This window comes from Myotis yumanensis, unplaced genomic scaffold (genome assembly GCF_028538775.1).
Source record: "Myotis yumanensis isolate MYYU_CA2020_CCGP unplaced genomic scaffold, mMyoYum1.0.hap1 SCAF_16, whole genome shotgun sequence".
Lineage (NCBI taxonomy): Eukaryota > Metazoa > Chordata > Mammalia > Chiroptera > Vespertilionidae > Myotis > Myotis yumanensis.
The window spans coordinates 46,471,307-46,487,603 of NW_027223767.1; the positions used below are offsets into that span (position 1 = coordinate 46,471,307).

Below are 16,297 nucleotides of genomic sequence, written 5' to 3' on the forward strand. Positions count from 1 at the left end.
AAGAAAAGAAAGCAAGTGAAAAGTGTTTAGAAATTTCATACTCTACATTAACTGTATTTTCAATCTTCTAGTAAAACATGGAGCCACAGATGACACTTAGCCAGGAAGCGCTGGTACACTGGTACCAGCTGCTTTTAACTGGCTTCCTAGCAATGCAGATGTTAAATGCTTTCAGTATCACCCATCCCTTCAAGGAGTGGATGATGCAGAAGACAAACATACAGTCAGTAAGATGCTGCCAGCTATCTATCTAACCCTGTACTTAAACAGACACAATAACATTTTAATCATGAAAGAGCTCGTGACTCTTTTTTTCTGGTATAAAACATGAGTTTCAAATAAGCTGCTATGGAAAGTTGAAATGAAATCATATAAAGTGTAACTTACGACAGAATAGATAAAGGACCAAACTTCTTTTGTATTTAAAATTTTCTTAAAAGTGAAAGAAGTAATATAGGTAAACAGAATAACTGATGGAACATAACCAATAAGACAAAAAACCTGTAAAACAAAAATACGAAATTTTATATAAAAATGTGAATAACGAGAAATACATAAATATAAATTACCAATAATACTAAAATATTATGGAATAATTATTCTTCAAATTTTCTTGCTCTACAAATCACTCCACAAACTAAGTGTGGTTACTTGAGGAGTTACCATGCACATTGCTCCTACATCAAGAAACTCAGGCTTTTAAGTAATTAACACAATCCTGAATAATTTAAACTGAACAATTTTCTTTGCCAAGTAAAATGCTCTTATTTAAAAAAAACAAACCCACGGGTTAGGTGGTTAAAACTTTTCCTCATGATGTGTTTTTGTTTTACTGTAGAACTGTAAAAATTATTGTAGAACTATTTTAATATATAGCTATCATTTTAATATATAGCACTTAGTACATTTTATACATTTTTAAGAAAAATATTAATTTATAAGGCATAAATTGAAATACAACTTTTTCTCAACTATTAGCTACCATTTTAAGATACAGAACTTAATGCACTTTGTAATTTTTAAGGAAAACATTTATTAATTTATAAGGCAGAAATTAACATGTAAGATCAGTATGATCTCTGGCAAAACAGAGTTTACTTTCAGCAACTCTGACCTCACCTGGTGTTTTCCTAATATAAATCATTCATATAAAGGAGTTTAGTAAGTCATGTACATGTGAACATGAATACGAACCATACTTTTCCTTAGGATTTTAAACCATATTTTAAATTATGAAATAAAAGAGCTTCCTTGTGAAATTATTTTCATAGAGACAAGGAAGACATTTTAAGGAAGGACTGTTTAAGTATTTCTAATTACACATAACTAGGTAGTCTACATAAAAAACTACTTCAATGTCAAGGAATTATTTTATAATGGTAGTAAGTCATTGCTTTTAAAACTTCTTTATAGCAATAGAAATCACATTGATTACAGGTATCATCCTATATAATAAAAGCCTAATATGCAAATTGTCCCCTTGATTGGGAGTTCAACCGCTCGCTATGATGTGTGCTGACCACCAGAGGGCAGCACAAAACATGGTGGGCATTGGCGACGCAGCGCTGGCAACATGTGGCACTGGAGGTGCTGCCAGCCCAAATGGGCCCTCATGAGAGTGGGACTGCGGCAGGATGGTGGAGGACAGCAGGCGGCGCCAGGCCAAGGTGGGTGCAAGCAGGGGCCTGATTGCCCCAGTGATTGCCCCGCAGATGGCGACCAGTGGTGGTGGTGGGGGTTGGGGCCGCAGCCCGGCTCCCAGGTCCTGAGAGAGCTGGGCGGGGGCCCGACGACTCAGGTGGAGGGGGGCGTGCACGAATTTCCTGCACTGGGCCTCTAGTATACAATGATTAAATAAGAACTGGTTCTATTGTCTATAAAAATATTAATACCCAAATTACTCAACCAGCTGATTATCATGTTTGGAAAGACTTCATTTTTTAAAGTAGTGTTTTATTTACAAATAGAATGAGTACAAATAATGTTAACTTACCACAGAAAGAAACTTTACAGGATAAAAATATAATCCATAATGAAATGCAAATAAACTTCCAAGCATCAAAATAAGAAGAATAAAAAAAAAGGGGATATCAACAATAGCTTGCCCAATCCAATAAGCAGATGGCAAAAGACCTGAAAGTTTAAGTTGAGTATAAGCTTTGATCTAAAAAAAAGAAAGGAAGAAATTGATTATAATTTTAAACATTTTGCAAACAAAAATTTCTAGCAAATTATTGTAGAACTCTTAATTTTACATCAACAAAACAATAAAAGTTTATATTATAGGTCTGTAGGTAATAAAAGCCCTCCTTACAAATAATATAAATTCCAACAGGATATTAATTTAGATCATTATTTCTGAGATACAACAATACTTCAATAAAATCTTCAGAATCGGGTTACAGCAGTACTTCTAGGAAACACAAAACTAAAATAAAACAAAGGTTGTTGGGGTTATAGCTGTATAATAGTGATTCTATGTCACAGTAGTCAAAACATGGTTGCTTGTGAAAATACATGGAAAGGTGGGTTTTAAACAAGAAAAGGGACTCTCACTTTAAAAAACTGACCTTTCATGAAAACATCAATAAACTGCCAAGTACCCTGTGGGTTTACATAGATAGGGCTTTCAGCTTAATCGTGAAACTGCACAGATAACGCATTAAAAGCTTTTTATATACTCTTTTGTAGTACATAAATGCAAGCTATTGCTACTACAAGTAAACAGCATTTTCATGAGCACTAAGAGTAACTTAAATGATGATAGTTTTTCTAACTCTCTAATGCTCTCATTACTTAATTTGAATTTTAAACATCTTTTACAAATCCAAATTCCTAACAATTTTATTCAGTTGATTCTGTCATCTACATAAACATCACTCCTAATTAAAGTATTATATGAAAGAAGTAGCCAGAGAGTAAGGTAAGGGAAGCATGTAATATAGAGTTAAGACGAAGAGGAGCCCAGCCGGCGTGGCTCGGTGGTTGAGCATAGACCCATGAACTAAGAGATCATGGTTCAATTCCCAGTCAGAGAACACGCTCAGTCCCCACTAGGGGGTGTGCAGGAGGCAGCCAATCAATGATTCTATCTCTCTCTTCCTCTCTGAAATAATAAAAAAAAAAAAAAAGGAGAAATGATCTTTTTAAAAAGGACTTTTGTGTTCAATAAATTATAACAACTATACATTCCAATATAAGTATAAAAACATAAACCAAGTCAAATATAATTATTTTCGATAATCAAAATGGATGCTTTCATTATTCGTACATTGCTGGTGGGAATGTCAAACAGTATATCCACTCTGGAAAACAGTTTAACGATTTTTAATAAAACTAAACTTTCAATCACGATACAACATAGCACTGTACTGTTGGGCATTTTTACTCTTGGACATTTATCACAGATATATGAAAACATATGTTCACACAAAAACCTGTACACAAATATTCACAGCAGTTTAATTCATAATAGTAAAAAACTGGAACAATCCAGATCCACATTATAAAAAACTACCCAGCAATAAAAAGAAGGAAATATTAATGTGTGCAATTTGAATGAACCTCCAGGGAATTATGCTGAGTGAGAAAAACCAATGCCCAAAGAAAATATGCTGTGATTCTATTTAATCATTCTGGAAACATCAAAATTACAGAAATGGAGAACAAATTAGTGGTTGCCAGAGGTCAGGGAGGGGGTAGGGTTGGCATGTGGGCTTGAAAAAGCCACAGAAGGGATCTTTGTGATGACAGAACTGTTCTGTCTCTTGATGTCAATATCCTGGCTTTGTATTGTACTATAGTTTTGCAAGATGTTTTTATTGGGGTTAAGTGGATAAGGGAATGTAGATCTCACTGTATTATGTTTAACAACCAATATAAATCCATAATTACCTCAAAATAAAAATCTGAATTAAAAACCATTTAAGTGGAAACAAAAAAAGAGAAAAATACAATTGTTTAGTAAGTTTTATCTTTGAGTGGTAAAGATTATGGGTAGTTTTTATTTTCTTTATACTTTCCCATATTTTCTAAATTTGTATAATGAATATCTGTAACAGAAAAATTGAATATATTTTTTAAATGTCTCCTGAGACTCATGTATTAGTTTTAGATGAGGCTTAACCTCATTATTAGTCACACTGTGTAAATTACTTTAGACAACGAACTGAACTGAACTAAGAACAGCCCCAAAGAGAATGAGAATTTTGATTAGAGTAAGAAAGACAGTCTCAACAGAGTGGAAGAGTAGAAGACTCTGACTGTCAAAAGCTCAAAAACTGTATAAGATCACCTGCATCTATCTGCTGTATGGAGGAGATTAAAAAGAGAAAGGAACAGAAAAGAAGGTGGAAGAAAACTAAAAATCCTCTGTACACAGCAATTTTTTCTAGGCCCTGGTAATGACAATAATTTTCAAGCTTTTTCTTTTTTTCACTTACCATCAAATTAAATGCCTTATACAATCAACACATTCCATTAAAGGTTAAAGGGGAGTGCACCAATTAAGAACATAAGGATCACAGTCAGCTCCCAGATCCACTACTGAACCCAGATGAGTCAACCTGCACACATTATATGTACACCTCCTTGCTCCGTTTCCTGACCTATAAAGTGGGTCACATAAAACCTCCCAAGGTTGTAAGAATTAAAGGATGCAACTTTTAAAGAAGATGGCAAGGATTTGAGTAATATAGTTATTACTACAAGATAGGGTAAATGTAGGTTTACAGTTGATTGTATAGAAAATAATACAAAATTAAGAATACAAGAATAAACTGTGTTTCGTGTACTCACAACTGTAAACCTACTTTGCCCCACCCTGCATTAATATCCTATATAATAAAGAGGGGATATGCTAATTGACCACCATGCCCTCACAAGATGGCGGCAACCAGGGCCTTGGGTCCTCCTGCACCCCCCACTGACTGAGGATGAGGCAAGAAGGGCAGGCTGAGGCACAGGCAAGCCTCGGATGGCGGCTGCCCAGCTGCCAAGGGCCGGCTGAGGCTTGTGCTGCCAGCAGTGGCAGAAGCAGAGGTGTGATGGGGCGTCACCTTCCCGATCACCAGGTCGCCTCCCACCCCTGAGGGCTCCCGGACTATGAGAGGGGGCAGGCCGGGCTGAGGGACCCCCCTCCAGTGCATGAATTTTCATGCACCGGGCCTCTAGTAATTATAATAAATGTATTTATACTCCATCTGCTTACTCCTGAAATAAGTATACATAAGTCTTGTACTCATGCAAAAAGTGTCTGTTTTTTTAAAAAATATATTTTTATTGATTTTAGAGAGGAAAGGAGAGGGAGAGAGAGAAACATCAATGATGATAGAGAATCATTGATTGGCTGCCTCCTGCACACTGGGGATCAAGCCTGCAACCTAGGCATATGCCCTGACTGGGAATCAAACCACGACCTCCTGGTTCACAGGTTGACACTCAACCACTGAACCACGCTGGCTGGGCCAAAAGAGGTTATTTTTTAATGTGATTTCTTATTAGCAAACTATACTTGTAACTTTTTTCACTGAGTCATTACCTTATGATTCTCTGCATTTTCCATGGCAAAGTAAGGCGGCATTGCAGTAACAATGATTCCAAGTAAAGTTGCTTGAAAATACAGCTCAATTTTAAAAACAATGTCTGTAATTTCCTGAAAAACAACCGTAGAATAAGAAATGGAACGGAGAATCATTTGATACATCTTAGTACTTTCTAAAAGATTATCAAAATCTCTGAAGAAACACATTAGGATAACCATCCTAGGCATAATCTATATCAGCGGTTGCCAACCTCTCGGACCTCACAGACCACCAGCTGGCGACCGCTGGTCTATACGAAAGAACAGATGGCCAAGTTAACAGGCAGTGAGCTACCAACTTTGCCACTTATTAAAAAGCTACGCGATCCTGAGCAAATCACTGTACTTCCATTTTCTTATCTATAACACAAAATAATAATACGGCATATAAATTAAGCTTCACCATTTAATTAAAAGTAAAATTGAAAAGCAGTTAGCATATCCACCAATGGCCTTATGCAATGAACATGACCATCTCTGAACGATGTCGGAGGCCTTCATTAGGCTGCCTGGACTGTAAGCCAGCTGGGATCTTCACACCCTACTTTTCTCCAATGGGAAAAGCTGTACCCAAGCTCAACTTCCTAGGGAACCAGGAACTTCTGTCCCAAGCAGGGGGGAATATATTCCCACACAGAGGTCCCAAAGGACCCTCATTGCTCCAAGCAATGATGGAGTACGCCACACATTTCTTTAACACCTCTTTCCCTCTGTCATTATTATTACTGCCCCTGAATTAACTCAGACACTCCATCACTTGTCATCTAAGCTACTTAGTAAAAGAACCTCTGATTTTTTTTTTTTTTTTTTTTTTACTTTCTTCCCTCCACAATTCTCCAAACAGAAATCCCTCTCTACCCTGGTGCCAGTGAATTTTTTTTTTTTTAATCCTCACCTGAGGATATTTTTCCATTGATTTTTAGAGAGAGTGGAAGAGAAGGGGAGAGTCAGAGAGAGCGAAACATCGATGTGAGAGAGACACATTGATCAGTTGCCTCCCCTACGAGTCCTGACCAAGGCTGGTATCAAGCCTGCAACTGAGGTATGTGTCCTTGACCGGAATTGAACCCGGGACCCTTCGGTTCATGGGCCAACTCTCTATCCGCTGAGCCAGACCAGGTAGAGCATCAGTGAACTTTTTAAAATGCAAATTTAATGTTACTTTGTCCCCATACCTATGTAAAACTATAACAAGAGGAGTACTACATTAATCTTCCATGTGATTTCCACTTAAATATGGCAAAGAATTATAGCCAACTAAAAGAAGTTTGGGGTGTAGATTATATAATCATAAAGAAAGAAAGCAGATTGGGGGCAAATTGGGGCTGGAGGTAGGGGAAAGACTGATGAACTAATAGGCAGAAGGGGTTCTTGGGGGAGTGATGAAATATAAAACTGATTTGTGGTGATAGTGACACAACTCTATGAATATAATGAAAACCATTGAGTTGTACATTTTAAATGGGTGAATTGGAAGGTATATGATGTACATCTCAATAAAGCTGTTAAAAAACAGTGAATGGAACATGCTATTACAGAAAGATATTTGTCCATTTATTTTTCCACATATAAAAAACGAAACATAAGGACTATGAGAAAATGTTGAGTATTTTTCTGGAGACAAGTTAATTTTCATATTTCTAACCAATAGTCCCACCTACAAGAATTGTCTGGGTGACTTCTCAAGGTTCTTTCAATATACCTCAGTAACCAGATTTTAGCTGAACAATATTCATTTTTAAATTATCTTAACTTGTCTATGATTAATATAAAAAATACTTAAACTATACAAAAATAGAACACCTTGATCCTAAAGTAAACTAATACTAGGGACTCCTAACCCTAGATGTAAACCATCCCCAACTCAAGTTTTACGAGGACTAGGAGATGTCACAAGATGAACTTCTTCACATTTTATTATTGTACACACACACACACACACACACACACACACTCAGTTTTTAATTTGCTTACTTGAAAGAATGGGGTATTCCAGACCTGGATGCTTTCAGTCACATTTAACTGATAAAGGTAGTAGTTACTAATGATATTCATCAATACAGGTAAAGCATAAACCATAGTACTGTTGAAAACAACTGTAAATACATAGTCCTACAAGTTGGAAAAGAGAGACTTATTACAGACCATATGTAAATATATGTAAATATAAATGGATATATTGTTGCTATATACCAAGCTTTTCTCATCCCCAAAGCTAATTCTCATTAACTGTACTAAAAGCTACTCAGCAAATCATAGAAATAATACTCAATGACAAAGACAACCTGGTTTGGAATCTACAGATATTTTGATATTTTAAACAAAAATGTAACATAAAATTAAATTCCTTTAAGCTTTATTTATTGGTCACCCATCAGGGCACAAAATATATTCTAAATAAACACAGCTACTATTTCCAAAAGCAAATTCTAATTTCAGCCTAATGAGGCCAAATCGGCAAATGATTAATTTTAGAGGAAATATCTTAACCTTTCATAACATTCCAATGGGTATTCCTCCATATACGTTACCCTTACCTTTTCCGAATGCATCACATTTAAAGCTGCACTGTGGGGAGCAGCAGACACATAGTCACTGTCATTAAACATCGTCACCATGATGTTCTGGTTTGTGAAAAAGGTAATAAGATCACTGATATCTGAGTCTGATGTTAGGGGAAAAGCAAATAGTAAAGCATCAGTTCAAATGCCAACAGATATAGGCTTTTAATAACACTGGAACGAGCCCCCCTCTTCCTTAAAAAGTATTTTATCTTCATTGGCTAAGACATGACTAAGAACACTGGCTCTGGAGTCAGTCAGCCTGAGCACAGAACCTGAAGGTGACTGTGCAACTTTTAGCTGCTGCTACTGCTAAGACTATTCCACTGAAATTCTATCGTTCCTGAAATTTGGTTAGTGACAATAAAATCTATCTGTCAATTTTATGTATCAAGATAACCTGTGGGCTTAGAAAGATATGAAATCATGGTGTGGATTTCAGGAACATTACTCCTTAGAGGATTTCTGTGTGCTCCAAACAGACAAGTTTTATAAATGTGGACTGCCTTAACTACCTTAAAATAAGAAAACACATAATCAGGTCTCCACCTACAGTCTTTAAATTGCCTGGAGCCAAGGGAAAAACTAAAACCTAAGTTTAAAATTCATACCAACATGCCTGATAATGAAAATATCCCATTATCACAACAGCCAGGACTCAAGAAGGACAAATGTGACTTGGTTAACAATCGAAACCAACCAAGGAAAACACTATCAGTAACTGAGTAGTACCACAGGGTGGACCAGGCTCAGCACCAAACCTGAGTGTCAGAGAATAGTGATCTTGGTGAGACTACATTTATTCCTATGTTGTGCTCTAATTGGTCTCTCATCCCCAGCTTGCCAGAGTGGCTCTGTACTCCTGGGGAGAGAGCTACTAGTATATTATAACTGAAGGAACTGTATCATCAGTGATACAAAAAGCTTTGCAAGGAGGGTAAGATACCAACCAATATTTATACACAGAGAAGCCGGTGATTCCTTAAGGAAACATGGCTTTATTTAGGACCAAAAGCAAGGCCTAGGACAGTGATGGCGAACCTACGACACGCCTGTCAGAGGTGACACGCGAACTCATTTTTTGGGTTGATTTTTCTTTGTTAAATGGCATTTAAATATATAAAATAAATATCAAAAATATAAACCTTTGTTTTACTATGGTTGCAAATATCAAAAAATTTCTATACGTGACACGGCACCAGAGTTAAGTTAGGGTTTTTCAAAATGCTGACCGCCGAGCTCAAAAGGTTCGCCATCACTGGCCTAGGAAAATATGGAATACATGTGTAAACAACTCCAGAAATACCAAAATATAACAGAAGGAACAAAACTCTGGAGATACTAGAATTTCTGCAGATCAGTTGAGAGTGAACTGAAAGCAGAAAGATTTTGAGATACATGTACAACTCCCAAATATACAAAAAATGTCCCAACATCAGAGTATAAGGCTCCATGCAGTACTATAATTTAGCAACATGAAATGTATATTAATGCCCAAGAATCCTAATAAAAGAAAAAATTGGAAAACATAACACTTTCTATTCAAAAGTAGTTTTCTAACACTAAATGCATTTTTCTTCTGAAAGAATAAAAGTTGCATAATAAACTGAAAACCAGATTTTAATAGTGATGATTTTAAGAGTAATTTATAATAATCTCCAACTACGATTATTATTTTAAACCTGGGCAAAGCTCTTGAGTTAATAGTGAATCAAAAGGAAATATACTAGTCCTGGTCCAGGTGGCTCGGTTGGGTGTCATCCAAGACACTGAAAACTTACCATCTGATTCCTGGTCAGGGCACATGCCCTGGTTTGGGGCTCAAAGGTGTGCAGGAGGCAGCTGATTGATGGTATGTTCTAGCATCAATGTTTCTCTCTCTCTCTCCCCCTTCCTCTCTCTGTAAAAATCAATAAACTATTCTTTAAAAAAAAGGAAAGGTATTAGAATATAACTGAAGTGCTGGGAGATGTTAAACCTCAAAGAGTTTATAAGTATAGAAAGGGTTGTATGAAATGAAAATTTCTAACATATTTCAGCAAGATAAGCAAATGAAGAGGCTATGGTTTGCTGTTAGTTTGCCAGTTAGTTTATCTCGACTTTCTCTTCAAGACCCTGGGGACCACAAACTATCTTTGTACACAGATGTTGTAGAAATAACTGATCATATATGAATTAATGTTTGTTGGAAAGCAGAATCCTACGTCAGTATTTTTTATTCTGCCCGTTGTTCAGGCCATATGTTTTTTTAAAAATCCTTTCATATTTGACAATTATGTAATAAGAATGTTCAATAGCAAATCCAAAAATATGCATTACAAATGTAATGTATTTGATTATAAATATTTACATCTAAGGTGCTTTTTTCTTAATTCGAATGTTTCAGATAACCCTTAAAAATTTAAACATTTCTATTTGGTTAGATAACTGCATAAATATTATATGCAGAAACTCTAAAGAGGGTTTTTCAAATTCTGAAGTTTACTTTGCTCATCATAAATTATGAGATGAAACATGCTGCTCTGAGAATAATGTTTCTATTATTAAAAAAGGAACTTTTGTGATTATAAGCTGTATAAGTTAGAATGTTTTTAAAAACTGTCACCTATACTTTAACCAAAATTTCTTATCTGCAACATAGTGCTCAGCATTCATAAGGAGTTTTATTTCATTTGGATTTGTGCAGACAGAACATGCCTTTACCTTTCATACATTTCTAAAATCCACATCTCTGACCTATATTTATCCCTCACCCCGTGCCCCAACCAACACACATTCACAGACCTTCACACACTCTCACCAGTAGAATTTTGAAGAAGCAGACTTGTTTTATATTTATGAGGTTTATCTCCAGGTTTTAGGAAATATAAGTCTGGAACAAGTTTGATCGGAACCACAGCACTTTTAAAAGAGCGATGCACCAAAAACATAAAAATCTGGACTGCAAAAAAGATTAAAAGCAGAAGCAACCTGAAAGGGGAAAAAAATAATACAGTTCAAGGTATATTAATATGTAAAACTATTTTTTAAAATCTTCCTTCCCATGTTAGTTAAAAGGTACTCATTTAAAAAAAGAAAGAAAAGGAAAAACTTGAAAGGTAATAAAATTTCTAACTATTTCAGGACAATATGGACAGAAAGTCAACAGTCAATGAAAAAATTAAAAGCTATAAAAGTGCATTTTAGATCACACCACTTATATAGGGTATGTAAACCTGTTGTTACAACTTTAAAGAACCAGAAGTTATGTCACATTTACACCTCTAGTCTCTTGAAGGAACTAATTCCTGTCCTACCTCTATTCTAACTACTCAGTGTCCTTATATTTTAGAAAATGTACAATACAAAAAATATTTTACATACAAGAAAGAAGATGAAAATACAAGTGAAATTTTGAATGCCTCAGGTCTTTGAAATTTCATCCTAACCACATTAACTCCCATTGTTCCTCTACAGCAGGGGTGGGCAAACTTTCTGACTCCAGGGCCACAATGGGTTCTTAAACTGGACCGGAGGGCCGGAACAAAAGCATGGATGGAGTGTTTGTGTGAACTAATATAAATTCAAAGTAAACATCATTACATAAAAGGGTACGGTCTTTTTTTTTTTTTAGTTTTATTCATTTCAAACGGGCCGGATTCGGCCCGCGGCCGTAGTTTGCCCACGGCTGCTCTACAGGCAAAGCAAGATGGACTGTAGTCCGTGATAAGGATCATCACTTGCAGCTGGTCTGCTACATAATTTTATTACCCATTCAAAATGCCCTTCTACCTGGAAGGCAGACATCCTTCTATCTTATCCTGCGAAATAGCTCTAGATTATATATAAAAGGTATCACAAGTGAGTAGAGAGAGCTTGGGTTATCATGCTTTTAACATTTTTCATTGTCAGACACCCTATAATAAAAAAAATCTATTTACTATAAATATTAGTAATAGATGCAAAACAATTGTGAAAAATATGAATGCAGAGTAAAACTTAAATGCAATGACAGTAATTCAAAAATTACACAACTTGAATATATTATGTCACTTCCTCACTTTATAAATGAGACCAAAATAATGCTATTTTTAAAAAAAGGGTAAAGCTCTAATGGTATTCGATAAAATTACTATAAGCATATTTTTTCTGACATGTGAAATTAATTTTAATCTTCCAAAACTACAGAGATTATTTAGATATGTCTATATTTTAAAAATTAAGATGGCAATAAATCCAATTTGTACCGTTCAAAACAATGCATCAGGCAGAAGAGTGATTATACTTACACTGATCTCACTGATTTACTTTCACGTTTCAAGGTTTGCAAATGAAACTTGGCTATTGTGTACACCTGCTGCTTCCACAGGCTCATGGTGCTCACTAGGGAAGCCTTGGTTTCAGAAAGCATGAGTAAGCTCTGCTCCATTTCATCAAAAGATTTTGAATCCATTTCTTCCTCAAGTGACTGCTGAGTAAATACACTATAATCTATTTGCCAAAACAAAAGGATAGAAAATTATGGTCTATTCCTTAAGATAACGAAAATCTTACTGAAGCAGGTAAATGTTAAAGAAGCACACATCTGGCAGTGATGTAGGTCAAATGGAACTCTCATATTCTTTGGCAATATTATTAAAACTGAACAGATGCATAGCTTACATCCCCAGAAATTCTATTAGGTATAAACCCAACAGAGACATGTACATATGTTCACTGAAACACATGTAAAAGAATATTCTTTTTTTTTTTTTTTTTTTTTTTTTCCTCTTAAAGTATTACAAAGGGTATTACATAAGTATCCTTTTTCCCCCCCCCGCCCTTGACAAACCACTACCCTCCCTTACCCCCCAGTGTCTTATGTCCATTAGTTATGCTTATATGCATGCATACAAGTCCTTCGGTTGATCTCTTACTCCCCTCCCTCCTGCCCCCCAACTCTCTCTGGCCTTCCCACTGCAGTTTGACAATCAGTTTGAGGCAGCTCTGCCTCTGTATCTATTATTGTTCAAAAGTTTGTAATGGTCTTTATTATCCATGAATGAGTGAGATCATGTGGTATTTTTCCTTCATTGACTGGCTTGTTTCACTTAGCATAATGCTCTCCAGTTCCATCCATGATGTTGCAAATGGTAGGAGTTCCTTCTGTAAAAGAATATTCTTAACTATCACCCTATCCAGAACAGCCATAGAGTGGGAAGAACCCAAAGGCTATCAAATGTGATAATTAAGTTGTGAAATATTCCTGTAATAAAATAGTAAAAAACAATGAAAGTAAACAAACTACTGTCCAAATACCGTAGTATGAATCTTACAAACCTAATATTAAGCAAAAGAAGCCAAACACAAAAGAGACATGCTATGAGTGATTTCATTAGACCAGTGATTTTCAACCAGTACGCCTCAAGAATTTTCTAAAACATGCAAAACCTGCCCGACTGGTGTCGCTCAGTGGTTGAGCGTTGAGCCATGAACCAGGAAGTCCCGGGCCTGATTCCCAGTCAGGGCACATGCCAATGTTGCAGGCTTGATCCCCAGTAGGGGGCATGCAGGAGGCAGCCGATCAATGATTCTCTCACTGATGTTTCTATCTCACTATCCCTTTCCCTCTCTCTCTAAAAAATCAATAAAAACATATTTTAAAGGGGAGGGGGAAGGACACATATGTAATACCCTTTGTAATACTTTTAGCAAAAAATAAAAATTAAAAAAAAAACATATTTTAAAAAATAAAACATGTAACACATGATGACTGTCAAATAAAAAAAATGACAACACCAATACAACAATAGCCATCCAGAATGAATGAATCAAAATTATACCTATTATTTTGTCAGATTGGTAAAAAATATACTTTTTGGTATGCCACAGTAATTAACTGGTGTGCCATGAGATGAAAAAGGTTGAAAATCACTGTGTTAGATCAAGAATAGACAAAACTAATCAATGAATATAGAAATCAAGGTGTTATTTTTATAACTGACTTAATTTCAAACAGATAAAAAATAATAAAAAGAGATGAAAAGTGGCTTCCATATGAGAGCCACACAGATGACTTTTTGGACTTATGCTAAATTTAAAAAATAAGCAAACATTTAAAATTTGAAGAGTGGCATGGAGTAATGCATAAAATAGTATTTACATACAACCTGGTTGTCCTGGCATCCTACTAATTCAACAGTTTGGATGAATGACTTTGTAAGATGAACAAGTCTAATCCCTCTCCCTAAAATGTATTGTTACTTTTGTTTTTACCTGCTTGGTCTATTTCTGCTTCAACTTCTAGATTTAAGAATACATCTTCCAAAGTCGTCATGGAAACACCATAAGAAATAACACCCAGACTTGAATGAGTGTCTAGAGCAGAAAATAAACCTGAAAGAAGATATAAAAGAATGTTGTATAGTTAAGCATACTGTCATGAATTATTCTGAAATATCATTTTAAAATAGGATGTGTCTAAATTTACTCTGCTGGCACAGTGGTCCCCAATTTAACATTCTTATAAATTGCTACGAGCCCCAAGGAATGTTTGTTTATGGAAATATATGTGTTAGATATTTATCGTATTATAAATGAAAAGAAATATTTTACAGGACAGAATGACAGGCAGGGTACATTAAGTTGGCATAGGTAACTCAATCCAGTTAATGATTCTGTTTTATTTCTTGAAAGAAACCAATTAAACAAAAAATTTCTATCTGATTATGAGATAAATGCTATGAGAATTCTGCATAACACATGTTCAGTAGTAATATCCTTTTGGTTCTTAAGAGGTCCCTAAACAGATATAAGAGACTGAGTTTCAGTTCCACGTTACAAAGTGAAAAACTAATAAAATAACTCAATGGTTTAACATATAATAATGTATTTTATCATGAAATCAAGAAAAAGGGAAAAGAACTTGAGGACATACACAATTATATATGTGGTATGTATATATATGTAAATGTACGTGTGCATAGATATATATACATATAAATATGTATATATACACACACACAAATCTTATTCTGAAGCCTACAAATAGAGCAATTTCTTTATTTCTTGACAACAAAGCAAACACAATTATTTACCGAAGTTAACATATTACAGTTTCTTGCATGCTGTTTGTAAAAACGAGAAACATGTTAGCTAGTAGCATTTCTGATTTTCTAAAACAAAATAAAGTAGAAACAGATTATTAACTCTGGGCACCTGGGAGCATGTAAATATCACACAGAAAAGTAAAAGGGTAAACTAACGAAACCTACTCCTAATGTAAGATCCTGGTTCAACCCCCAAGAAACTGAAAGTAGGTAATACCTGAAAATTTGTCCATGTCCTTGAAAGGCAAGCTATACACAAGTTGTTGGTCATTCTGCTGTAATAAAGTAGCTCCAGGTACATGTTGCTTAACCAGAGAAGAAAGAGATTCTGTGGCACAGTATCTGTCTATGTACATGCTAGAGAAAACAAAAAAATCACAATTTTTTTATGATTACTCAGTAAATAACCAAAACGTAAACTCTGAATGCTTTAAAGTGAGTGCCAAAAAAGTAAAACTGTCCAAAGCACATTAGGGCAAGCCCTAAGTATAATAACAATAGATTAAGAATATAATAAAGAATAGAGCCAATAAAGAATGGATAGATACCTCAGACGGTAGCCAATCCCCCATTTACTTTTGAGAAACATTGAGGAACCAACACATTTCAACATTCCTTGTGATATAACAGCTTTCCTATCTGCAAACAGAGATTTGCATTTCAATTTTTAAGTTAGTAACAGCATTAATAACTGGCATTCATATTGTATGGATTACTATGTGAGAACCAATGTATTAGTCGATTAAATTATCACAACCACCTTATGAGGAAGGTACTAGATTATCACCACCTGCTTTTTAGACGAGACCTCTGAGGCAATGAGAAACTATACAATTTGCCCACATTTCACATATTAAATGACAAAGCCGGGAATTGAACCCAACCAGTCTAATTCTTGAGTCTATTTTCATAATACTGCTCCAAGTATCTCAGACTCTTCCTAAGACTTACTATGCAAGCACTTTCATGATTTCCTTAATCAATAAAGAAAAATAAATTTTTTTAAAAAAGCAACAGAAACAAAATGTTAGTTGTTTTAGCAAAGATGCTACTAAAAAAAGGAATGACATGCCAAATTCATTAGATTA

At 35.3% G+C, this 16,297-nt stretch overlaps 1 protein-coding gene across 4 annotated transcripts in view; it reads right to left on the reverse strand.

The window, feature by feature from the left end:
• ABCA5 (ATP binding cassette subfamily A member 5) overlaps positions 1 to 16,297 on the reverse strand; it is a 58,837-nt gene that overhangs the window by 15,992 nt on the left and 26,548 nt on the right. For all 4 annotated transcript variants that reach the window (XM_070394982.1, XM_070394980.1, XM_070394981.1 and 1 more), the window contains 10 exons: positions 15,758 to 15,848; positions 15,427 to 15,566; positions 14,377 to 14,496; positions 12,411 to 12,612; positions 10,943 to 11,112; positions 8,119 to 8,246; positions 7,556 to 7,693; positions 5,540 to 5,653; positions 1,994 to 2,164; positions 388 to 501 (listed from right to left, as the gene is read on the reverse strand). In XM_070394982.1, coding sequence (XP_070251083.1) covers positions 388 to 501; positions 1,994 to 2,164; positions 5,540 to 5,653; positions 7,556 to 7,693; positions 8,119 to 8,246; positions 10,943 to 11,112; positions 12,411 to 12,612; positions 14,377 to 14,496; positions 15,427 to 15,566; positions 15,758 to 15,848 — 1,388 coding nt within the window. The remainder of the gene's footprint in view (positions 1 to 387; positions 502 to 1,993; positions 2,165 to 5,539; positions 5,654 to 7,555; positions 7,694 to 8,118; positions 8,247 to 10,942; positions 11,113 to 12,410; positions 12,613 to 14,376; positions 14,497 to 15,426; positions 15,567 to 15,757; positions 15,849 to 16,297) is intronic.